Source organism: Staurois parvus, unplaced genomic scaffold (assembly GCF_062004578.1).
Source record: "Staurois parvus isolate SC_StPar_1 unplaced genomic scaffold, SC_StPar_1.0 ptg000132l, whole genome shotgun sequence".
Lineage (NCBI taxonomy): Eukaryota > Metazoa > Chordata > Amphibia > Anura > Ranidae > Staurois > Staurois parvus.
In genome coordinates this window covers 7,075,812-7,103,086 of record NW_028317928.1, presented here as the reverse complement: position 1 = coordinate 7,103,086, position 27,275 = coordinate 7,075,812, and the positions used below count along the sequence as shown (strand labels likewise).

At 46.8% G+C, this 27,275-nt stretch overlaps 1 protein-coding gene across 4 annotated transcripts; it reads right to left on the bottom strand.

Annotated features, from left to right (window-relative positions):
* Positions 1 to 406: 406 nt before the first annotated feature.
* On the bottom strand, positions 407 to 14,879 carry LOC149466258 (uncharacterized). Of its 4 annotated transcripts, none has more exons than XM_089672917.1 (10): positions 14,776 to 14,879; positions 10,421 to 10,939; positions 5,698 to 5,814; positions 5,142 to 5,288; positions 4,938 to 5,061; positions 4,743 to 4,828; positions 4,498 to 4,609; positions 3,443 to 3,547; positions 3,024 to 3,170; positions 407 to 1,449 (listed from the first exon to the last, which is right to left on the bottom strand). In XM_089672917.1, the coding sequence occupies exons 2-10, from the start codon at positions 10,928 to 10,930 to the stop codon at positions 863 to 865; spliced, it is 1,935 nt and encodes a 644-aa protein (XP_089529043.1). In that variant the 5' UTR covers positions 10,931 to 10,939; positions 14,776 to 14,879; the 3' UTR covers positions 407 to 862. The 4 variants fall into 4 exon arrangements, with proteins under 4 accessions (XP_089529043.1, XP_089529044.1, XP_089529045.1 ...); XM_089672918.1 differs by having other exon boundaries at positions 3,024 to 3,161; XM_089672919.1 differs by having other exon boundaries at positions 4,938 to 5,016.
* Between the last annotated feature and the right edge of the window lie 12,396 nt (positions 14,880 to 27,275).

Genomic DNA, 27,275 nt, shown 5'->3' with positions numbered 1-27,275 from the left:
TACGTCTGGAGGAAAAGAAATGTAATCTCCAAACACAGAAAGGTTTCTTTACAGTAAGAGTTGTGAAAACGTGGAAAAGACTCCCTCAAGAGTTGGTTCTGGCCAGCTCAGTGGATTGTTTTAAAAAAGTCCTGGATTCTTTCTTGGATACACAGAATATAACTGGTTACTGACATTTATAGGTAAAGTTGATCCAGGGAATATCTGATTGCCTCACGGGGGTTCAGGAAGGAATTTTTTTTCCCCTGCAGGAGCAAATTGGATTATGCTTTGCTGGGTTTTTTTGCCTTCCTCTGGATCAACTGTGGGTGTAGGATTAGAATTTTGTTTTTTTTTTAATGGTTGAACTGGATGGACTTTTGTCTTTTTTCAGCCAGACTATGTAACTACTGTAATCACCACACACTACATCCAACTAAACTTTATTTAAACATATAACTGGTATGGCATAACTCGCTAGCAGCAAATTAGAAGGCTTAAAAATCTGTATAAATCACAAACTATTGGCTAAACCCTTCGTTACATAAGTCCTTGTTTCAACGCAAACAAAATCCCATCATCCTCCATTGCTCTCAGGCTGATAGGTGGTGTGCCTGATACAGGCCAACCCATACTGTAGTGTAGAGTTGTACCTCTCACAATTTTCAGTGCAGAAGTCAAATAACCACGCCCGTGTCTATTTCCCTCACTGATGACGTATCTGTCATCACGTACAGAGGAGATGGCTCCTGGGAGTTATGGGTTTCACATGAAGCTACAGTTCAGATGACCGGAAAACTGAATCAACTTGCAGCGCAGAAACTCCAGCAGAAGGTAGACATCTTCCAAGAACTTGACTCGGCCAAGAAGATGAAAGCCCACCTCAAAGCTTCTGAAGCACGTGTTTTTTCTGATGAGTAACAAGGTGCACCCTCTGGGTGAATCGTTTCCCACAGTCAGAACATGAAAAAGGCTTTTCCCCAGTGTGCGTTCGATGATGTCTGACCAGATCAGGTTTATTCACAAAGCTTTTCCCACATTTGGAACATGAAAAAGGTCTCTCTCCCGTGTGAATTCTTCGATGTGAGATGAACCTTGAATTGTGCAGAAAAGTTTTCCCGCACTCTAGACACGTATATGGCATCTCCCGTTTGTGAGTCTTCTCATGTTGGCGCAGGATGGACTTGTCAGAGAAACATTTTTTGCATAGAGGACATATGTGAGGACCTTTGCCTTTCTCAGGACACAGATTGGACTCGCCGTCTCTACTGTCAGTGCGAAGAGGGAGGGGGTAGGAGTGATCAGAAAAGCTCCCAAGTGTAGGGAAATCCGGTGATAAATGTGCATTGCCCTGTCCAGGATTGCTATCTATGGTGACAAGATATTCATCTGAAGAAATATCTGTGGTACCATCATCTGTGTCACCATCCCGCAGGCTAAAGGGACACGTCTCCATTTTATATGTTCCATCTAAAAAAAAAAAATAAATGCGTAATGGGAGGGGGAATACAATAACTAGTAATTGACAGAAAAGTTTTTTTAAAAAAGCACTGGAATCTTTCGATTTGGAAATCTGAATGCACCCATACTTCTTTTCCATCCTCAGCCCTTTAAAGCTTGCTACCAACTTACAGGTCACATCTCCATGAGCACCAATCTCGGGGGGGGGGGGGGGGGGGGGGGGGAAGGGTCATCTTCACTGACTACCAATCAAAAAGGGGTGCATCTCCCTGACCACCAATCTCAGAGGGCGCATGTTCACATACCACCAACCTAAAGGAGTTAATCTCCGTGACCACCAATTTCGGGGGGCTCATCTTCACAGGACACCAACCTAAAGGAGTGCATCTCCATGACCACCAAGCTCATGGGGCACATCTTCATGACCTCAGGAAGTTCATCTTTACATACCACCAACCTAAGGGGGAAGGGAGAAAATCTTCACTGACCACCAACCTCAAGGGGATCATCGTCACTGACCATCAACCCACAGGGGTGCATCTCCATGACCACCAACCTACAGGAATCTCATCTCCATGACCACCAATCTCAGGAGGGCTCATCTTCACAAACTACCAACCTACAGGGGTGCATCTCCATGACCACAAACCTACAGGGACCTCATCTCCATGACCACCAACCTGCAGGGACCTCATCTCCATGACCACCAAGCTCAGGGGGCACATCTTCATGACCTTAGGGATTCATCTTTACATACCACCAACCTAAGGGGGAAGGGGGGGGGAATCTTCACTGACCATCAACCCACAGGGGTGCATCTCCATGACCACAAACCTGCAGGGACTTCATCTCCATGACCACCAACCTACAGGGACCTCATCTGCATGACCACCAACCTACAGGGACCTCATCTCCATGACCACCAACCTACAGGGACCTCATCTCCATGACCACCAACCTACAGGGACCTCATCTCCATGACCACCAACCTACAGGGACCTCATCTCCATGACCACCAACCTACAGGGACCTCATCTCCATGACCACCAACCTACAGGGACCTCATCTCCACTGAATACCAACCTACAGGGGTGCATCTCCATGCTCATCAATCTCAGAGGGCTCATCTTCACTGGCTACCAACCTAAATGGGGGCATCTCCATGACGACCAATCTCAGGAGGCTCATCTCCATGATGAACAACCTAAAATGATACAGCTTCAGGACCACCAATTTCATGGAGCTCATCTTTACTGACCACCAACCTAAAGGGTGCATCTCCATGACCACCCACCTAAGGGGGAAGTGCGTACCTCCCCTTACCACTCTGCGCAATGCATACCGCAGACAATTGTTCTCTTGACTGCTGCACATTACATACTTTTGTCCAAAATGTGCATTGTCCTAATATTTGCTGAGTTATAATTCCTCCTCAGCTGTTTTTAAGATTTTCCCCTTTGAAACAGATGTGAATATAAAGATAGGAAACCTTTCATGAGATTTGTGTCTGTTAGACTTAAAATGATACAATGACTGAAGGAGATTCTGTGATTCCTATTTTGTATTCAGTGCTTACGTCTCACCTGTGTTGATCTCCATTGGGATCTCCTCTTCTTCAATCTTAATTTGTATTTCTTCTTTATCCTCCTCAACTTTAATCCTCACTTGTATTTCTTCTTCCTCCTCTTCAACTTTGATGATTCTCCGAGTGTCGCTGGTGTCTCTGGGGTCTGTGAATAAAGATGAGAGTGAAGCCCCCTGTACTGAGATGTATGAGAGACCCCAGAGAGTGTGTGTGGGGGGAGACTGGTCTCATCTCAATGACATGATGTGAGGAGAACCGGAGTCTAATAGAGGCTGATGGCTCCTGACCCCCCACTGGGCACATACGTTCCCCCCATTACTGTCTACTGACAGAGGAGGGGGGAGAAGAAGAGATTATTGTAGTGACTAAACAAGGAGGATCTGGGACTCTTCTCTGGATTTAGTGTTTATTCCTCACCTGGGCTGATCTCCAAAGGAATTTCCTCTTCCTTAATCCTTACATGTCCATCTTCCTCTGCCTCAGTTTTGATGTCTCTCTCTGTAGGTTTGGTGTCTTCAAGGTCTGTGAATAAAGAGGAAATCTGAGATGTACAGGGGTTGGTTACATGTAAAGAAATGGCATGGACAGTAGACCCGGGATCTAATACTGTGTTCAGTTTAGGACATACTTCTGCTCCTTACACTCTACCTGTTGCAGAACTCTGTCAGACATCTTCAAATCCAGTTGAGTCCTCACTTGTTCTCCTCAAGATTGCATTGTTGCTCATCAGTTGTCCTCTTCAGTAGTCATCCAGGACTATCTTACATCCTTCACTGCTGACCTCCAAAATGTGATACTTTTTTTTTTTTTTTTTAGACAGTCTCCTGAGTTGTCCTCTTCATATATCTAAGTCAACGTTCCTGTATGTCCTCCCCCAGACCTCACTCACTGCCAGCCTCCTCCTTGTCTGGTATCTTCAAGTCCACTTTCCTCTTTCAACCTTCTCTAGACCACCTTCCTTACGAGCCTTCTACACCCAACCGTCCCATTCATCCTCCTATAGCCCACCTTCCTGTCTGTCCTGTATGCTCTCCTTTGAGCCTTCCTTCTGTCCACCCTCCTCCTCCTCCCTTTACCCCAGTCCTTTGTCAGTTGTAAGTTCAGAGAAGTAAACAGGGAGACATTTGTGGAGGAGAGCTGACCTAGGTTTGGAGGAAGAGTGAATATTCCGAGGTTGACTGAAGGGGTAAGGGGCATTCTAAACTACATCTTAAAGAGGCTGATGGCTCCTGGGTAGAAGAAGAGATTGTGTGTGTGGTGGGAGACTGGTCACGTCTCAATGACATGATGTGAGGAGGAGAGCCGGAGTCTAATAGAGGGTGATGGCTCCTGAGCTCCCCCCCCCACTGGGCACATACTGTTCCCCCATTACGGTCTACTGACAGAGGAGGGGGGAGAAGAGAAAAGATTTTTGTAGTGACTGAACAAGGAGGATCTGGGACTCTTCTCTGGATTTAGTGTTTATTACTCACCAGAGCTGATCTCTGTAGATATTTCCTCCTCCCTACATGGCTCTCCGCATATCACATACGACTCGTCTGGTTCCTCTTTTACTTCAACTTTTAGAATGACCAGATTTTCACCCTAGAGGAAATAAAAGTCTTCAGCATCACACCATGTTATCAAACGTTCTAACGGCGTACTTTTACCAAGACAAGTTTAGATCATACATAGCTGGTTCCCTGTATGGTTTGAGAAGACCTTCAATCCCATATACCTGGTAATTTGAAATCTTGTGACGTTCCACTGTAGAATACAGAGGGCTGGGAGATCTCTCTGGAGTATTTCTGTTACTGGATCCATCTGCAGGAAACACACACACTGACTGAATACATTGTTTCTATGTCTTTATATCAGAGGATGTGTGTATCTAGGTGGATCCTCAATACAAGAAATTAAAGTCTCCTCTTACCCAGTGATGTGAGGGGCGACTGGTTCTCCATTTTGATACCACTGTCGATATCCTTGTGTCCTTCTAAATTTTTGCTCTCCTCCATGGAAAAAGAAAGAGTGACATCCTGACACCATATAGGAACCTGACACACACAATCATACAGTCACCATCCAGACATATCTCTGGACTGGACAATGCCACCTAATTCCCAACACCGCTCACCTCTCCCGTTAGCAGCTGGCTGATCTTGTTGGTGACTTCTAAGATTTTGTTGTAGCTTTTCTCAGGTGTCTGGGTGGGAGGTGAAGGTTCCAGGTAGGTCCTGGGTATCACATAATCACCAGATGTCTTCTTCACCACCACACATTCCTAGAAACAAATATACCAAAAGGTTTTCCATTAGAAAGAAAATGTTTTACATCTATTAATTCTTTACAGGCTTCTTCGTTTTACATGTTTAATATACCAATGTCTTGGGAAAACACAGCGTTCTTCACCTCTATTGTGAGATGTACATTATTAATAAAGATGAGAGACAACCTTCCCAGAATCCTCCTCACCTTTCCAGTCAGGTCTGTGTTTTATTAATAGAGATAAAAGTGATGTCATGTGACCTCCCAGAATCCTCCTCACCTCTCCGGTCAGGTCTGTATTTATTAACAGAGATAGGAGTGATGTCATGTGACCTCCCAGACTCTTCCTCACCTCTCTGGTCAGGTCTGTGTTTTATTAATATAGATAAGAGTGATGTCATGGGATTTCCCAGAATCTTCCTCACCTCTCCGGTCAGCAGGTAGATGATCTCCAGGGTGAGCTGTAGTATCTTTTCTGTCAACTTCTTCCTTATTTCGTCTATCTTGTTAGGATCAGTAACGACGTTTGAAAGTGCGTTACACTGAGAAGTGATGAAAAAAAAAATTAAATTAAGAATGTGTACACCGGTCTGACTAAAGGATGTCAGGCTAACCTCTAAAGTGAAGATCAGCTACCAATGGGTGTTGAGCAAGCACCCACGACTAATCAGAACATTGCTGGATTGTGCCCCGGGAGTTCAGAAAACCCCAAATAAGCCCACAATATGCAAATCTAGACATATAAATTGGTTCTAAAATCTATACTTCCCACTACCTGTCAAGCCCCCCCTTCCCACAGCCTAAACACTTACCCGATTCCTTTCCCTAATCTAGCGCTGACCCAAGTGCAGCACCGCTCTCTTCTCGTCCATAGACGCACACAGTCCACCTCATGAGTGCACCCACGCAGGTGCCCCCTTAGCAGCATGCTTGCTGCGGGGCACCCAGAGGAATAAAGAGCAGACAGAGCTGGCAAGGGGACCACCAAAGAGGATGTAAGGGACTGTTCTGTGCAATACCTTTGCACAGAGCAGGTGCGGATCATTTTTTTTTTTTTGTTTGTAAAATAAAAGCCTTTATTTAAACTTTAAGAATGTTGGCCCTGAGGCACACCCACAGTGCTACTAGAGTGATCCAATAGCCTACGTTCACTATACCTGATGCATATTCATGCACCTTTCAGTGCAATTTTGTAGGAGGACAAGACTGGTTGTTAAATGCAAAACCCTGCCAAAAAGGGGAAAAAACAAAACAAATCAAAAAAAACAAAACAAAAAAACACCACACCAAAAATGCATGTCCATGCGTGTTTTGTGCACTTCCATTGATGTCTATGGGGCAAAAAAGGCACCATGCTACAGCAAAAGAAGCACCTGCACAAAAATAAATAAAAACTATATATATATATATATATATATATATACACACATATATACACACACACACACACACACACACACACACATATACAGTCATGGCCGAAATTGTTGGCACCCTTGATATTTTTCCTGAAAATCAAGTATTTCACACAAAAAAGGTATTGCATTAACACATGTTTTGCTATACACATGTTTATTCCCTTTGTATGTATTGGAACAAATATAAAACAGAGGCAGAAAAGCAAATATGACATAATGTCACACAAAACCCCAAAAATGGGCTGGACAAAAGTATTGGCACCCTTAACTTAATATTTGGTTGCACACCCTTTGGAAAACATAACTGAAATCAGTCGCTTCCTATAACCATCAATAAGCTTCTGACACCTCTCACCCGGAATTTTGGACCACTCTTCCTTTGCAAACAGCTCCAGGTCTCTCTTATTGGAAGGACACCTTTTCCCAACAGCAATTTTAAGATCTCTCCACAGGTGTTCAATGGGATTTAGATCTGGGCTCATTGCTGGCCACTTCAGAACTCTCCAGCGCTTCTTTGCCATCCATTTCTGAGTGCTTTTTGACGTATGTTTGGGGTCATTGTCCTGCTGGAAGACCCAGGATCTTGGACGCAAACCCAGCTTTCTGACACTGGGCCCTACAGTGCGACCCAAAATCCTTTGGTAATCCTCAGATTTCATGATGCCTTGCACACAGTCAAGGCACCCAGTGCCAGAGGCAGCAAAACAACCCCAAAACATCATTGAACCTCCACCATATTTTACCGTAGGTACTGTGTTTTGTTCTTTGTAGGCCTCATTCCGTTTTCGGTAAACAGTAGAATGATGTGCTTTACCGAAAAGCTCTATCTTGGTCTCATCTGTCCACAAGACGTTTTCCCAGAAGGCTTTTGGCTTACTCAAGTACATTTTGGCAAACTGTAGTCTTGCTTTTTTATGTCTCTGTGTCAGCAGTGGGGTCCTCCTGGGTCTCCTGCCATAGCGTTTCATTTCATTTAAATGTCGACGGATAGTTCGCGCTGACACTGATGCTCCCTGAGCCTGCAGGACAGCTTGAATGTCTTTGGAACATGTTTGGGGCTGCTTATCCACCATCCGGACTATTCTGCGTTGCAATCTTTCATCAATTTTCCTCATCCGTCCACGACCAGGGAGATTAGCTACAGTGCCATGGGTTGCAAACTTCTTGATAATGTTGCGCACTGTGGACAAAGGCAAATCTAGTTCTCTGGAGATGGACTTGTAACCTTGAGATTGTTGATATTTTGCCACAATTTTGGTTCTCAGGTCCTCAGACAGTTCTCGTCTCCTCTTTCTGTTGTCCATGCTTAGTGTGGCACAGACAGACACACAATGCAAAGGTTAAGTGAACGTCTCTCCTTTTTATCTGCTTTCAGGTGTGATTTCTATATTGCCCACACCTGTTACTTGCCCCAGGTGAGTTTACAGGAGCATCACATGCTTGTAACATTCTTATTTATCCGCAGTTGTGAAAGGGTGCCAATACTTTTGTCCAGCCCATTTTTGGAGGTTTGTGTGACATTATGTCGAATTTGCTTTCTTTCCTCCCTTTTTTTGTTTTGTCCCAATACACACAAAGGGAATAAACATGTGTATAGCAAAACATGTGTTAATGCAATACGTTTCGTGAGAAATACATGATTTCCTGGAGAAATATCAAGGGTGCCAACAATTTCGGCCATGACTGTATATATACATATATATACACACATATATACACACACACACACACACACACACACACACATATACACACACACATATATACACACGCACACATATACACACGACGTTGACTGCTTCTTCAGGACCAACAAGGATATATAGCAGTTAAATAGTTGCACAGCAAAAAACTGAATTTATTCTCTCTTGAGAAGAGGAGATTAAGGGGGGATACGATCTCCATGTATAATGCATAAGGGGGGATACGATCACCATGTATAATACATAAGGGGGGGATACGATCACCATGTATAATACATAAGGGGGGGGGATACGATCACCATGTATAATACATAAGGGGGGGGATACGATCACCATGTATAATACATAAGGGGGGGGGGATACGATCACCATGTATAATACATAAGGGGGGGGATACGATCACCATGTATAATACATAAGGGGGGGGATACGATCACCATGTATAATACACAAGGGGGGGATACGATCACCATGTATAATACACAAGGGGGGTATGATCTCCATGTATAATACATAAAGGGGATACGATCACCATGTATAATACATAAGGGGGGGATATGATCTCCATGTATAATACATAAGGGGGGGATATGATCTCCATGTATAATAAATAAGGGGGGATATGATCTCCATGTATAATACATAAGGGGGGATATGATCTCCATGTATAATACATAAGGGGGGATATGATCTCCATGTATAAATACATCAGTGGTTCATATAGTGAACTCGGTGTAGAGTTATTCACCCTGAGGTCATCACAGAGGACAAGGGGGCGCTCTTTACATCTGGAGGAAAAGAAATGTAATCTCCAAACACAGAAAGGTTTCTTCACAGTAAGAGCTGTGAAAATGTGGAATAGACTCCCTCAAAAGTTGGTTCTGGCCAGCTCAGTGGATTGCTTTAAAAAAGTCCTGGATTGTTTCTTGGATACACAGAATATAACTGGATACTAACATTTATAGGTAAAGTTGATCCAGGGAATATCCAAGTGCCTCTCGGGGGATCAGGAAGGAATTTTTTCCCTGCAGGAGCAAATTAGATCATGCTTTGCTGGTTTTTTTGCCTTCCTCTGGATCAACTGTGGGTGTAGGATTATAACTTTTTTTGATAATTTTTTTTTATTTCATGGTTGAACCGGATTAACTTTTGTCTTTTTTCAGTCAGACTAACTATATAAAACGCCAAGTAGTTGACTTCTCCAGCATCTACCAGACACTGCAATATTCTCATCTTTTTTGACTTTACGGTCATCTGAGGACAACATTCCAACTTTTCTAGTAAGCCAACAGAATGGATTCATATATTGTGGCTCCCATTAGTTACGGGATGCATCACTTCCTAGGTGTTTTATCATTAACAGCAGTAGAAGACCATAGTGGAGAGCGGTCAGTTCCTTATTAGCTCTGTAGGACCTGGACTAAGGGAAAATGGCTTCCTTAACTATGGAGAGTCAAAGAACTTAAGCTCATCAAGTAAATCGATGTCTCTAGAATGCACTGAGAGGAGGTGTGGACTGTAACTACCGCAGGAAAAAGTAGGAGGTCTTGGTCAAATCATGTAAAGAAGAAGCTTTGTCATGAAATATTGAAATGTACACAGGTTTATTTTATTTTAGAAGGCCTTCAATGTTGTTCAACACCTCCTTAAACACCTTTCAAGGCACATACTATTCTAGCACTGGTCATCACACTTGATGCCACCAAACATCCTCCCATATTGCTCACCTTTCGCCAGGAGTGACCACCATGTCCACTGACAAAACCCATACTCCGTGACGCTGCTGTTCTTTGACCTCAGGACCTTTACCCACCCCGCCAATCCCTTTCAACCATCTTGCAACCCAATCCCCGCTCTGACCCTGAGACCAAGTACCCTTATTATTGTATTCCATGTGTTATAGAGGTTGTACCAATGGTTTGTGTGCGATATATATAGCTTGAGGAACAAACGGTAAACCTCATTTCACCGAGAAGACCTTGCTCTCTTCATGCATTTCCCATGAATTGTTTGATATTGGTGCCTACCTGCATGGTGTTGGACATGTTGGTGACATGCTGAGTTTGAGTGCTCGCCTCTCTCGTTTTGCAGTGCAAGCCCATTTTAGAAAACACATCTTTATAGGAAGGAAAGGTGTTGGAGGTAACAGATGAAATGTTACTGGTCGACGGCACACTGACTGTGCTGTAATTATTTCCGGAAGCCGTCAGTATTCCTTTATTGACACAAGGGCGACTCGCACCATCTTTGAGGTCGAAGATGGTGGGCACAGCATCAACTCTCAACAACTTTTTTGAAGCATGTTCAACGTAAGATTGGGGTGTAAAATGATCCGAACATAACCGGAATGAACCATTTTTCTTGGCGTGTAACACTCTTTGGGCAAACTCGTCAACATTTCCGAAGTCTTGTCCTATATGCATCAGCCAGGCTTTGATCCGATCAACATTGGGAGGGAATACGTGCAAAATGACCCCTCTCATGGCGGTACTTTTGTTCTGCTTGCTACTACAACCGGCGACAATGCACCTCGGCATGATTGACACCTATAGACAGGAAACTGTTCATTAGACAGAGCAAAACATTTGCACATTAGCTATAGTTACAACACTCACACGCCATCCATAGATCCACCATTCCTATCAGTGATTGATTTTGTGTCCGTGTTCCCTGCTGGATGAGAATTTTCCTCCTTGGATGTAATGATAGCCACTGTGCTTTGTGGATTTGTCTCCACGAACACATTTATAGCAACTGTACCTTGAGGACATCTGCCAGGACTTCCAATGGTACTCACAGAATCTGCCAGTGATTTCAATGGTGGGCACAGAATCCCTGGACCCAAAAGGGTATTAAAACATCAGTAGTGGCCCGGGCAACGAATGAGTGGCTTTGTAAGAAGCATTTCAAGGTCCTGGAGTGGCCTAGCCAGTCTCCAGATATCAACCCCATAGAAAATCTTTGGAGGGAGTTGAAAGTCCGTGTTGCCCAGCGACAGCCCCAAAACATCACTGCTCTAGAGGAGATCTGCATGGAGGAATGGGCCAACATACCAGCAACAGTGTGTGCCAACCTTGTGAAGACTTACAGGAAACGTTTGACCTCTGTCATTGCCAAAGGATATATAACAAAGTATTGAGATGAACTTTTGATATTGACCAAATACTTATTTTCCACCATAATTTGCAAATAAATTCTTTCCAAATCAGCCAATGTGATTGTCTGGATTTTTTTCTCATTTTGTCTCTCACAGTTGAGGTCTACCTATGATGCCAATTACAGGCCTCTCTCATCTTTTTAAGTGGGAGAACTTGCACAATTGGTGGCTGACTAAATACTTTTTTGCCCCACTGTATAATATTTACCCGTGAGACTGCCTGACCCCTGCCCATCCAGACTAACCCGACTACTCTCATGTTTGCAACCTACCTCGACCCCTGCCTAAACTCCAGATTGCTGGTTGCATTGACCCCTGCCTAGACCTAACTAATCTCTTAATTGCTACCCTGCCTAGATCAAACTACTCTAGTTTTTCCCACCTACTTCGATCATTGCCTGGACCTGACTACTTTCTTGACTGCTGCCTGCCTCAGACCCTGCCTGGACATGACTACTCTCTTGATTACTGCCTGCCTGGACCTAAGTAATCTTTTAATTGCCATCTGCCTAGACCAAACGACTCCCTTGTTTTCCTGCCTACATCGACCCTTGCCTGGATCTGACTACTTTCTTGACTGCTGCCTACCTCAAACCCTGCCTGGACATGACTACTCTCTTGATTACTGCCTGCCTTGACCCCTGCCTGGACCTAACTAATCTCTTAATTGCCACCTGCCTAGGCCAAACTACTCCGTTTTATTCCTGCCTTCATCAACCCTTGCCTGGATCTGACCACTTTCTTGACTGCTGCCTACTTCAAACCCTGCCTACATCAACCCTTGCCTGGATCTGACTACTTTCTTGACTGCTGCCTACCTCAAACTCTGCCTGGTCTCGACTACTCTATTGATTGCTGCCTACCTGGACCTGACTATGCTCTTGCTGATCTCCCAGTGTATGGTCTCCATACTCAAGCCTTTTTGTCCTCGCTTACCCCTTGGTAGAGTAATCCTGATGGCTGCTACCGGGTACCAGCCCACAGCAAAGCACTCTTGGGGGCCATCAGGTCTCCTGTCCCATGTCCACCATGAGGAGCTCTGATGAAGACCAGTTGGTTCCTCGGGTGAGCCCCCATCGCCTGCCAGGGAGGGTTTCCAAAACCGTAGGGTTTGGTATTTGAATGGTAAGAAGTTTCTGTGGACTATTTTTTAGAAAACCTAATCCTAATTGTAAAATCCCTCCTAAGCAGCTCTTTGACGTTGGGCTTTACCATGCCTCTTCAAATACACACTTTGATGATCACATGTTGGAGAGGATTTATATAAAATCAGATTAGATTTTTTTTATGTCTAACTAAAACCTATAAGAATTTAGGGGAAAGTCTCCATCCAAAAGTGCTTTTTTTTTTGTTATGGGTGGAGCCTTGTGGGCAAACAGTGGTATCCCCATGTCATAATTCCTTGTCCAAGTGGGTTTTTAGGGGTTCCTGCCCAACTTTGTGTGTTCAAGTGCCTCCTGTTCAATTCTACAAAATATACAACTGAGCAGGGATAGGGGGAGCCCCTCATAATGAGCACAGCGGGTGTACAGACCAAGGAACTGAGTGTAGGGACAATGGGAGCCCCTCATAATGGGCACAGCGGGTGTACAGACCAAGGAACGGAGTGTAGGGACAATGGGAGCCCCTCATAATGAGCACAGCGGGTGTACAGACCAAGGAACTGAGTGTAGGGACAATGGGAGCCCCTCATAATGGGCACAGCGGGTGTACAGACCAAGGAACTCAGTGTAGGGACAATGGGAGCCCCTCATAATGGGCACAGCGGGTGTACAGACCAAGGACCTAAGTGTAGGGACAATGGGAGCCCCTCATAATGGGCACAGCGTGTGTACAGACCAAGGAACTGAGTGTAGGGACAATGGTAACCCCTCATAATGGGCACAGCGGGTGTACAGACCAAGGAACTCAGTGTAGGGACAATGGGAACCTCTCATAATGGGCACAGTAGGTGTGCAAACTTGGGAACTCTGCATAGGGATCGTAAGAACCCCTCCTAATGGGCACAACAGGTGTACAGACCAAGGAACTCAGTGCAGGGACAATGAGAGCACCTCGTAGTGGGAACACCAGGTGTGTAAATTCAGGAACTCAATGCAGGGATGGTGGGAACCCCTCATAGTTGACACTGTAGGTGTGCAGACCTGAAAACTCAGCATACAGATGCTGAGACCCCATCATAATGGGTACAGCAGGTGCACAGGGATGGTGGGAACTCCTCATAATGACCATGTCAAGTGCACAGACCTAAAAACTAAGCTTAGGAATGGTGGGACCCCTCATAATGGGCACATCAGGTGTACACACCTGGCAACTCAGCACAGGGATAATGGGAACCCCTCATAATGGGCACAGCTGGTGTACAGACCCTGGAACTCAGCACAGGGATGGTGGGAACCCCTCATAATGGGCACAGAAGGTGTACAGATGCGGGAACTCAGCAGCGCAGGGATGGTGGGAACCTCACAATGGGCACCGCAGGTGTACAGACCCATAAACTGAGCACAGGGATGGTGGGAACCCCTCATAATGAGCACAATGGGAATGTAGACCTGGGACCTCTGTACAGAGATAGTGGTATCCCCTTATACTGGGCATTGCAAATGTGCAGACCCAGGAATTCCAATAAGGGATGGTGGGAACCCTTCATAATGGGCACAGCAGGTGTACAGACTTGGGACCTCATAGTGGGGATGGTGGGAACCCTTCATGGTGGGCACAGCGGGTGTGTAGACCTAGGATGTCATAGTGGGGGTGTTGGGAACCCCTCATAACGGGCACAGCAGGTGTGCAGACCTAGGATGTTGTAGTGGGGATGGTGGGAACCCCTCATAACGGGCACTGCAGGTGTGCAGACCTAGGATGTCATAGTGGGGATGGAGGGAACCCCTCATAACGGACACAGCAGCTGTGCAGACCTAGGATGTCGTAGTGGGAAAACCTCATAACGGGCACAGCGGGTGTGCAGACCTAAGATGTCGTAGTGGGGATGGTTGGAACCCCTTATAACGGGCACAGAGGGTGTACAGACCCAGGAACTCAACACAAAGATCTCACCAACCACAAGAGACCCTCGGGATGGGGTGGGGGGGTCTAACTCTCATCAGATTTGGGTAGATCGGCCCTTTGAAACTGTCTCTCTTCCCAACTATAAGAGGTTCAAGATTCCAGAAACACAAAATAAAAAGAGGTCCTCTCCATCCCACCAATCCTGGGATTACGTACCCCAGAGAATCACCCAAAGCCAAGAGAACTTCCAGTGTTGGTTTCCCCCAATGACTCCTCGCCGTCCTCTCTGCTGGCTTGTTGTCTCTGGATGGTCCTACAGAAAATGGCCACAGAGGAGGGGAAAGTAGGCGGGGCAGTGACCTCAGAGCAGCAGGTACTTCCCCTTTAAGACAGAGAGGAGCAGATTAACACTTTCACTGCTGGACCAGTTGGTTCTCAAGCACATCAATCCCTCCAGTTCTCTGAAGGCTTTACTGTGCTACACACTGATTAAGTTGGAGGACTTTCTGATGCTTTGAGGTCTTGTTCCCACAATGGTTCACACTATAGAAACGTAGTCCAGGTGTGTTTCTGCGTGCCCTATTGTTCCACGTTCTGGTGCATTTTTGATGTATTCCAGTTCCTTTTTTTTTTTTGTTCTTTTTTTGCAATTAGGGACATATGCGTTTTTTATGCCTTTTTGATGCGTTTTACTGCGTTCCAGTACAGTTCTGGAAGAATGCTGCCTGTTCTACTTTTGTTTTCTGCATACGGAACGCACTGGAACTGCAAGCGCTGCTGTCAGGGCCATCGTTAATATTGATGGGACCCTGGGTGAACATTTTCTTGGGGCCCCCCCATGAAATTTCACTCTCCACCAGCTCTGAGACATACCAGAGATAGAAGCTAAACTCAAAATCCGTGTACTCCAGCAGATCAGGCAGCAATTGCAATTGATTGCCGGAGGTTACAGCATATCATTACCGTTCACTGATTGGTTAATAGAGTTTACAGCACACATTACCTCTCACTGAATGGTTGATAGAGGTTACAGCACATGATTCCTGCTTGCTGGTTGGTTGATAGAGGTTACAGCATATCATTACTGTTCATTGACTGGTTGACAGAGGTTGCAGCACATGATTCCTGCTTGCTGATTGGTTGATAGAGATTAAAGCACACATTACAGCTCACTGACTGGTTAATAGAAGTTACTGCACACATTACAGCTCACTGATTCATTGCTAGAGGTTACAGCCTATGATTTCTGCTTGCTTCTTGGTTGCTAGAGATTACTGCACATCCTTTCTGCTCACCAATTGGTTACTAGAGGATACTGCACACTATTACTGGTCACTGGTTGGTTGCTAGAGGTTACTGCATATTATTACCGCCTATTGATTGGTTGTTAGAGGTTACTGCACATCATTACCACTCACCCATTGGTTGCTAGAGGTTACTGCATATCCTTACCACTCACTGATTGGTTACTAGAGGTTACAGCATATCATTACTGCTCACTGACTGGTGGATAGAGGTTACTGCACACATTACGGCTCACTGATTCATTGCTAGCGGTTACAGCACATGATTCTGCTTGCTGATTGGTTGCTAGAGATTACTGCAATTCCTTACTGCTCACCAATTAGTTGCTAGAGGATACTGCGCACCATTACTGGTCACTGGTTGGTTGCTAGAGGTTACTGCATATTATTACCGCTTATTGATGGGCTGTTAGAGGTTACTGCACATCATTACCACTCACCCATTGGTTGCTAGAGGTTACTGTACATCCTTACCACTCATTGGTTGGTTACTAGAGGTTATGGCACTTAATTACGTCTCACTGATTGGTTGATAGAGGTTACAGCACACATTACAGCTCACTGACTGGTTAATAGAGGTTACAGCACACATTACGGCTCACTGATTTATTGCTAAAGGTTACAGCACATGATTCTGCTTGCTGATTGGTTGCTAGAGATTACTGCAATTCCTTACTGCTCACCAATTGGTTGCTAGAGGATACTGCACACCATAACTGGTCACTGGTTGGTTGCTAGTGGTTACTGCATATTATTACCGCCTATTGATTGGTTGTTAGAGGTTACTGCACATCATTACCACTCACCCATTGGTTGCTAGAGGTTACTGCATATCCTTACCACTCACTGATTGGTTACTAGAGGTTACAGCATATCATTACTGCTCACTGACTGGTGGATAGAGGTTACTGCACACATTACGGCTCACTGATTCATTGCTAGCGGTTATAGCACATGATTTCTGCTTGCTGTTTGTTTGCTAGAGATTACTGCAATTCCTTACTGCTCACCAATTAGTTGCTAGAGGATACTGCGCACCATTACTGGTCACTGGTTGGTTGCTAGAGGTTACTGCATACTATTACCGGTTATTAAAAGAAAAAATATATCCCTGCGCCAATCAAGATCAAATAAATGAATAAATAAATCAACGCGTTTCGCCCCTCCCTTGAGAACGCCTTGAGAACTTGAGAACGCCCGATGGGAGGGGCGAAACGCGTTGACGTATTTCCGGTCCATTTGCTGTACGTCTGACGTCACTTCCGGTGAGTGGAGCGCACGCCGAGCGGTGCGTTCCAACGGCCATTTTGTGGGATTCGTGTTGAATATTGGTTAAGTCTCTGCCTCATCTGGCTGCATTGATGTGGGAACCCTGGAGGATTTGCTGGCTGTGATTATCTGGCTGTCTTGGGCCCAATAAATGTGCTTTTATTATTCATTTGAAATGTGAGTGGCCTGGAGTTTGTTCAATATAGGATCAGAATGATCTTGGCAATATTACACTATGTAAGTTTTTTTCTCTGAGAACACGGTGGAGGAAGCGAGGAGACCACGGTGAGGACCGGAAAGAGGATCCTATCTTTGGGAGGCTAATTTTGAGTGGATGGAAAGAGGGCGTGGGATTCCCTATTAAAATCCCAAAGGCTCTACATTCACCTTAATCTGGTGAGTGCATTTGATGTTGGTGTGCACGGGTGAAAGGTGGAAGGCTAAGAATTTGATTTGGAGGTCTTTATTTTGCACCACAAGGGACTTTTAATGAGTTTTTTGACACAAATATGTATTAAGTGATATGGGGTTTTGATATTTTGTTATTTAATAATATCTATTTTGCGCTGTTTATTTTTCACATATTACCGGTTATTGATGGGCTGTTAGAGGTTACTGCACTTCATTGCCGCTCACCCATTGGTTGCTAGAGGTTACTGTACATCCTTACCACTCATTGGTTGGTTACTAGAGGTTACGGCACTTAATTACGTCTGATTGGTTGATAGAGGTTACAGCACACATTACAGCTCACTGATTAATTCCTAGAGGTTATAGCACATGATTTCTGAGTTGCTGTTTGTTTGCGTGAGATTACTGCACATCCTTACTGCTCACCAATTGGTTGCTAGAGGATACTGCACACCATTACTGGTCGCTTGCTAGAGGTTACTGCATACTATTACCGGTTATTGATTGTTTGTTAAAGGTTATTGCACATCATTACCGGTCACCGATTGGTTGCTAGAGGTTACTGCACATCCTTACCACTCACTGATTGCTTACTAGAGGTTACGTCTCATTGATTGGTTGCTGAAGGTTACAGCACTTAATTACGTCTCACTGATTAGTTGCTGAAGGTTACAGCACATCATCTCCTCACTGCCTGCACACCATGGACTGAGAAGGTTAGTGGACCCTACCAATAGACAGAAAACTCCTAGGACTCCTGGGATCATGGGCAGTGCTGGGAGGAGGGTGTGATCAGTGGCAGTGCTGGGGGTGGGGTTGATGGGATCAGTGGCAGTGGTGGGGAGAATGGGATAAGTGGCAATGCTGGGGGGATGGGATGAGTGACAGTGCTTGGGGGGGTGGGATCAATGGTAGTGCTTGGGGGAGATGGGATTAGTTGCAGTGAAGGATGGGAGGTGACATTTCTACACCGACAACCAATGTTAGGGGGTTAAAACTGATGACAAATGTAATGAAGAATTTGCACTGACATCCAATGTAATGGGGGATTTGCAACAACAACCAATACATTTTTATACTGGCCACCAATGTAATGGGGGATTTGACACCAACAACCAATAAATTTATACACTGGCCACCAATGTAAGTGGGAATTTACACTGATCACCAGCAGAGGTGTTGGTGGTTGGAAACTTGGGAGGGGGAGGTGCGTAATATACATATGAATGCCGCCACTATTTACATGTGAATGTTGCCATTATTTACATGTGAATGCTGACACAGTCTGCATACATGAGTCACCTGTACATGGCAATAGGACAGAGCTGAGCAGCATAAGTGACAGCACTTCACACTGAGGTATGGGACACAACCCGGGACGAAGACTTCCAGACACAAGAGAATGTGGACCAATACAGTTGGCAAGTGTGGAGCAGCTGCTTTGGGCCCCATAACAATGACTGGGCCGAGGGCAGCTGCCCCTTTTGCCCCTACTTAACCACCTCCCGCCTGCCCGCCATATAGTAATATGAGGGACACAAGGTGGTTCTCTCGTTCTGGGAGGGCGTCATATGATGTCCTCCCATTCTCACCGTGCATGCGCGGCTCCGGGAGCACGCAGAACGGAGATCGGCGGTGCGCTGTGTCCCTAGGACACAGCGAATCACCGATCCACGGAAAGAGCTGAAGATGTTGGCTCGGTCATGTGATCAGCTGTGTCCAATCACAACTGATCATACGTAAACAGGGAAATGCCGGTTATCGGCATTTCTCTTCTCTCGAGCTGTCACGCTGACAGAGGAGAGAAGAGCCAGTAATCGGCATTACTCAGAGGGGACATGTACACTGATCAACAGAGCACTGATGATCAGTGTGCCCTGATGATCAGTGTAGCCCCAGCAGTGCCACCTGTCAGTGTCTATCAGTGCCAGCTGTCAGTGCTCATCAGTGCCTCATCAATGCCACATATCAGTGCCCATCTGACCTGCCTTTCAATGTCACCCATCAGTGCCAGTCAGTACCACCTATCAATGCCAATCAGTGCCACCTATCAGTGCTGCCAATCAGTGCCTCCTATCTGTGCCAGTCAGTGCCACCTATCAGTGCCAGTCAGTGCCGTCTATCAGTGCGCATCAGTGCCACCTATCAGTGCCCATTAGTGCCAGTTAGTGCTGCCTATCAGTGCCAGTCAGTGCCACCTATCAGTGCCACCTATCAGTGCCATATATCAGTGCAGCCTTTCAGTGCCCATCAGTGATGCCTGTCAATGCCCATCAGTGCCACCTACCAGTGCCTCCTCATCAGTGCCGCCTATCAGTGTCCATCAGTGCAGCCTATCAGTGCTCATCACTGCAGCCTCATTAGTGCACATCAGTGAAGGAGAAAAATCACTTATTTACAAAATTTTATACCAAAAACTAAGAAAAACAGGGTTTTTTTTCAAAGTTTTTTGGTTTGTTTAAGAAAAAATAAAAAAACCCAGAGGTGATTAAATACCACCAAAATAAATCTCTATCTGTCACAAAAAAATGATAAAAATGTCATATGGGTACAGTGTTGCATGACCGTGAAATTGTCATTCAAAGTGTGACAGCGCTGAAAGCTGGAAATTGGCCTGGGCAGGAAGGGGGAATAAGTGCCCTGAAGGCGAGGGGTTAAAGACGGCACTGACTGGTGTGAACTATGACAGTGACAACCATATCACCTACTTTCTGCATTTTGGAGGCAGAAAAAAAGAAACAGAAACACATGGAGTTGATCAGCCTCTAGTGGCTCTGATTTTAGGCACAGTGCTGAGCATAGAGAGCCACTGAGCATGAGCAGAGGAAGGTGAGACGGCGTATTGCTGGATTTTAACCACTTGCCGCCAGACAATGTATGGAGACGTTGTGGTGGTTTGAGTGGACCGTGGCTGCAGCCAACAAAGCTCTACAATGTAAAAGCTTTCCTAGTGGCTAATTAGCAGCTGGATTGCTTTTACAGGCAGCGGAAGAGGTTATCCCCCGCCACCCGCCGGAGCCTCTCCATGCCCTCCCGTCCGATCGGGATTCCTGGCACTGAAGCTGGCAGTTCCGCTGACTGATCATAAAACTCATTGGGGACCAGAATGTCTCCAATCATTTCTATGATCTAAGACATTGGTCTGCAAACTGCAGCCCGGGGGCCAGATGCGGCCCTTTGTTTGCCTTTATCTGGCCCTTGGGGCACTTTTTCTCCCACAGATACAAGACACTATATCTCCCATTGACACGAACAATGGGGCATAATTCCTGCTACTGACATCAACAATGAGGCATTATTTCACCTATTGACACCAATGACTGGGCACTATTCCTCCCACTGACACCATTGACTGGGCACTATTCCTCCCACTGACACCATTGACTGGGCACTATTCCTCCCACTGACACCAATGATGGGGAACTATTCCTCCCACTAATACCAATGAGGAAGCACTATTCCTCCCACTGATACCAATGATGGGGCACTATTCCTCCCCCTGACACCAATGATGGGGTACTATTCCTCCCACTAATACCAATGATGAAGCGCTATTCCTCCCACTGACACCAATGATGGGGCACTATTCCTCCCACTGACACCAATGATGGGGCACTATTCCTCCCACTGACACCAATGATGGGGCACTATTCCTCCCACTAATACCAATGATGGGGCACTATTTCTCCCACTAATACCAATGATGAAGCACTATTCCTCCCACTGACACCAATGATGGGGCATTATTCCTCTCATTAATACCAATGAGGAAGCACTATTCCTCCCACTGACACCAATGATGGGGCACTATTCCTCCCACTGATACCAATGATGGGGCACTATTCCACCCACTGACACCAATGATGGGGCACTATTCCTCCCACTGATACCAATGATGGGGCACTATTCCTCCCACTGACCAATGATGGGGCACTATTCCTCCCACTAATACCAATGATGAAGCACTATTCCTCCCACTGACACCAATGATGGGGGACTATTCCTCCCACTGATACCAATGATGGGGCACTATTCCACCCACTGACACCAATGATGGGGCACTATTCCTCCCACTGATACCAATGATGGGACACTATTCCTCCCACTGACACCAATGATGGGACACTATTCCTCCCACTGACACCAATGATGGGACACTATTCCTCCCACTGACACCAATGATGGGACACTATTCCTCCCACTGACACCAATGATGGGACACTATTCCTCCCACTGACACCAATGATGGGACACTATTCCTCCCACTAATACCAATGATGGTGTACTATTTCTCCCACTGACACCAATGATGGGGCACTATTCCTCCCACTAATACCAATGATGGGGCACTATTCCTCCCACTGATACCGATGATGGGGCACTATTCCTCCCACTGACACCAATGATGGTGTACTATTCCTTCCGCTGACACCAATGATGGGGCACTATTCCTCCCACTGATACCGATGATGGGGCACTATTCCTCCCGCTGACACCAATGATGAAGCACTATTCCTCCCACTGATACCAATGATGGGGCACTATTCCTCCCGCTGACACCAATGATGAAGCACTATTCCTCCCACTGATACCAATGATGGGGCACTATTCCTCTCACTGATATCAATGATGGGGCACTATTCCTCCCACTGACACCAATGATGGGGCACTATTCCTCCCACTGACACCAATGATGGGGCACTATTCCTCTCACTGATACCAATGATGGGACACTATTCCTCCCACTGACCAATGATGGGGCACTATTCCTCCCACTGACACCAATGTTGGGGCACTATTCCTCTCACTGATACCAATGATGGGACACTATTCCTCCCACTGACCAATGATGGGACACTATTCCTCCCACTGACCAATGATGGGGCACTATTCCTCTCACTGATACCAATGATGGGGCACTATTCCTCCCACTGACCAATGATGGGGCACTATTCCTCCCACTGACCAATGATGGGGCACTATTCCTCCCACTGACCAAAGATGGGGCAGTATTCCTCCCACTGACCAATGATGGGGCACTATTCCTCCCACTGACCAATGATGGGGCACTATTCCTCCCACTGACACCAATGATGGGGCACTATTCCTCCCACTGACACCAATGATGGGGCACTATTCCTCTCACTGATACCAATGATGGGGCACTATTCCTCCCACTGACACCAATGATGGGGCACTATTCCTCCCACTGACACCAATGATGGGGCACTATTCCTCTCACTGATACCAATGATGGGACACTATTCCTCCCACTGACCAATGATGGGGCACTATTCCTCCCACTGACACCAATGATGGGGCACTATTCCTCTCACTGATACCAATGATGGGACACTATTCCTCCCACTGACCAATGATGGGGCACTATTCCTCCCACTGACCAATGATGGGGCACTATTCCTCCCACTGACACCAATGATGGGGCACTATTCCTCTCACTGATACCAATGATGGGGCACTATTCCTCCCACTGACCAATGATGGGGCACTATTCCTCCCACTGACCAATGATGGGGCACTATTCCTCCCACTGACCAAAGATGGGGCAGTATTCCTCCCACTGACCAATGATGGGGCACTATTCCTCCCACTGACCAATGATGGGGCACTATTCCTCCCACTGACACCAATGATGGGGCACTATTCCTCCCACTGACACCAATGATGGGGCACTATTCCTCCCATGGATACCAATGATGGGGAACTATTCCTCCCACGGATACCAATAATGGGGAACTATTCCTCCCACTGACACCGATGATGGGGCACTATTCCTCCCACTGACAACGATGATGGGGCACTATTCCTCCCACTGATACCGATGATGGGGCACTATTCCTCCCACTGACACCAATGATGGGGCACTATTCCTCCCACTGACACCAATGATGGGGCACTATTCCTCCCGCTGATACCAATGATAAGGCACTATTCTTCCCGCTGACACCAATGATGGGGCACTATTCTTCCCGCTGACACCAATGATGGGGTACTATTCCTCCCACTAATACCAATGATGAAGCGCTATTCCTCCCACTGACACCAATGATGGGGCACTATTCCTCCCACTGACACCAATGATGGGGCACTATTCCTCCCACTGACACCAATGATGGGGCACTATTCCTCCCACTAATACCAATGATGGGGCACTATTTCTCCCACTAATACCAATGATGAAGCACTATTCCTCCCACTGACACCAATGATGGGGCATTATTCCTCTCATTAATACCAATGAGGAAGCACTATTCCTCCCACTGACACCAATGATGGGGCACTATTCCTCCCACTGATACCAATGATGGGGCACTATTCCACCCACTGACACCAATGATGGGGCACTATTCCTCCCACTGATACCAATGATGGGGCACTATTCCTCCCACTGACCAATGATGGGGCACTATTCCTCCCACTAATACCAATGATGAAGCACTATTCCTCCCACTGACACCAATGATGGGGGACTATTCCTCCCACTGATACCAATGATGGGGCACTATTCCACCCACTGACACCAATGATGGGGCACTATTCCTCCCACTGATACCAATGATGGGACACTATTCCTCCCACTGACACCAATGATGGGACACTATTCCTCCCACTGACACCAATGATGGGACACTATTCCTCCCACTGACACCAATGATGGGACACTATTCCTCCCACTGACACCAATGATGGGACACTATTCCTCCCACTGACACCAATGATGGGACACTATTCCTCCCACTAATACCAATGATGGTGTACTATTTCTCCCACTGACACCAATGATGGGGCACTATTCCTCCCACTAATACCAATGATGGGGCACTATTCCTCCCACTGATACCGATGATGGGGCACTATTCCTCCCACTGACACCAATGATGGTGTACTATTCCTTCCGCTGACACCAATGATGGGGCACTATTCCTCCCACTGATACCGATGATGGGGCACTATTCCTCCCGCTGACACCAATGATGAAGCACTATTCCTCCCACTGATACCAATGATGGGGCACTATTCCTCCCGCTGACACCAATGATGAAGCACTATTCCTCCCACTGATACCAATGATGGGGCACTATTCCTCTCACTGATATCAATGATGGGGCACTATTCCTCCCACTGACACCAATGATGGGGCACTATTCCTCCCACTGACACCAATGATGGGGCACTATTCCTCTCACTGATACCAATGATGGGACACTATTCCTCCCACTGACCAATGATGGGGCACTATTCCTCCCACTGACACCAATGTTGGGGCACTATTCCTCTCACTGATACCAATGATGGGACACTATTCCTCCCACTGACCAATGATGGGACACTATTCCTCCCACTGACCAATGATGGGGCACTATTCCTCTCACTGATACCAATGATGGGGCACTATTCCTCCCACTGACCAATGATGGGGCACTATTCCTCCCACTGACCAATGATGGGGCACTATTCCTCCCACTGACCAAAGATGGGGCAGTATTCCTCCCACTGACCAATGATGGGGCACTATTCCTCCCACTGACCAATGATGGGGCACTATTCCTCCCACTGACACCAATGATGGGGCACTATTCCTCCCACTGACACCAATGATGGGGCACTATTCCTCTCACTGATACCAATGATGGGGCACTATTCCTCCCACTGACACCAATGATGGGGCACTATTCCTCCCACTGACACCAATGATGGGGCACTATTCCTCTCACTGATACCAATGATGGGACACTATTCCTCCCACTGACCAATGATGGGGCACTATTCCTCCCACTGACACCAATGATGGGGCACTATTCCTCTCACTGATACCAATGATGGGACACTATTCCTCCCACTGACCAATGATGGGGCACTATTCCTCCCACTGACCAATGATGGGGCACTATTCCTCCCACTGACACCAATGATGGGGCACTATTCCTCTCACTGATACCAATGATGGGGCACTATTCCTCCCACTGACCAATGATGGGGCACTATTCCTCCCACTGACCAATGATGGGGCACTATTCCTCCCACTGACCAAAGATGGGGCAGTATTCCTCCCACTGACCAATGATGGGGCACTATTCCTCCCACTGACCAATGATGGGGCACTATTCCTCCCACTGACACCAATGATGGGGCACTATTCCTCCCACTGACACCAATGATGGGGCACTATTCCTCCCATGGATACCAATGATGGGGAACTATTCCTCCCACGGATACCAATAATGGGGAACTATTCCTCCCACTGACACCGATGATGGGGCACTATTCCTCCCACTGACAACGATGATGGGGCACTATTCCTCCCACTGATACCGATGATGGGGCACTATTCCTCCCACTGACACCAATGATGGGGCACTATTCCTCCCACTGACACCAATGATGGGGCACTATTCCTCCCGCTGATACCAATGATAAGGCACTATTCTTCCCGCTGACACCAATGATGGGGCACTATTCTTCCCGCTGACACCAATGATGGGGCACTATTCCTCCCGCTGACACCAATGATGGGGCACTATTCCTCCCACTGACACCAATGATGGGGCACTATTCCTCCCGCTGATACCAATGATAAGGCACTATTCTTCCCGCTGACACCAACGATGGGGCACTATTCCTCCCGCTGACACCAACGATGGGGCACTATTCCTCCCGCTGACACCAACGATGGGGCACTATTCCTCCCGCTGACACCAACGATGGGGCACTATTCCTCCCGCTGACACCAACGATGGGGCACTATTCCTCTCCCTGACAACAACGATGGGGCACTGTTCCTCCCACTGACACCAACGATGGGGCACTGTTCCTCCCACTGACACCAACGATGGGGCACTGTTCCTCCCACTGACAACAACGATGGGGCACTGTTCCTCCCACTGACACCAACGATGGGGCACTGTTCCTCCCACTGACACCAACGATGGGGCACTGTTCCTCCCACTGACACCAACGATGGGGCACTGTTCCTCCCACTGACACCAACGATGGGGCACTGTTCCTCCCACTGACACCAACGATGGGGCACTGTTCCTCCCACTGACACCAATGATGGGGCACTGTTCCTCCCACTGACACCAATGATGGGGCACTATTCCTCCCACTGACAACAACGATGGGGCACTATTCCTCCCACTGACACCAATGATGGGGCACTATTCCTCCCACTGACAACAACGATGGGGCACTATTCCTCCCACTGACAACAACGATGGGGCACTATTCCTCCCACTGACAACAATGATGGGGCACTATTCCTCCCACTGACACCAATGATGGGGCACTATTCCTCCCGCTGATACCAATGATAAGGCACTATTCTTCCCGCTGACACCAACGATGGGGCACTATTCCTCCCGCTGACACCAACGATGGGGCACTATTCCTCCCACTGACACCAATGATGGGGCACTATTCCTCCCACTGACACCAATGATGGGGCACTATTCCTCCCACTGACACCTATGATGGGGCATTATTCCTCCCACTGACACCAATGATGGGGCACTATTCTTCCCACTGACAACAATGATGGGGCACTATTCCTCCCACTGACGCCAATGATGGGGCACTATTCCTTCCACTGACGCCAATGATGGGGCACTATTCCTCCCACTGACACCAATGATGGGGCACTATTCCTCCCACTGACACCAATGATGGGGCACTATTCCTCCCACGGATACCAATGATGGGGAACTATTCCTC

Bases quoted from the DNA above. Each gene is read 5' to 3' on its own strand.
- LOC149466258 (XM_089672917.1), bottom strand. From the start codon at position 10,930: ATGCCGAGGTGCATTGTCGCCGGTTGTAGTAGCAAGCAGAACAAAAGT. The intron at 3,171-3,442 runs GTGAGGAATAAA...CTTTATTCACAG, and splicing joins TCCTTTGGAGATCAGCCCAG to ACCCCAGAGACACCAGCGAC. The intron at 1,450-3,023 runs GTGAGACGTAAG...TTTTTTTTTTAG, and splicing joins CCCAATGGAGATCAACACAG to ATGGAACATATAAAATGGAG.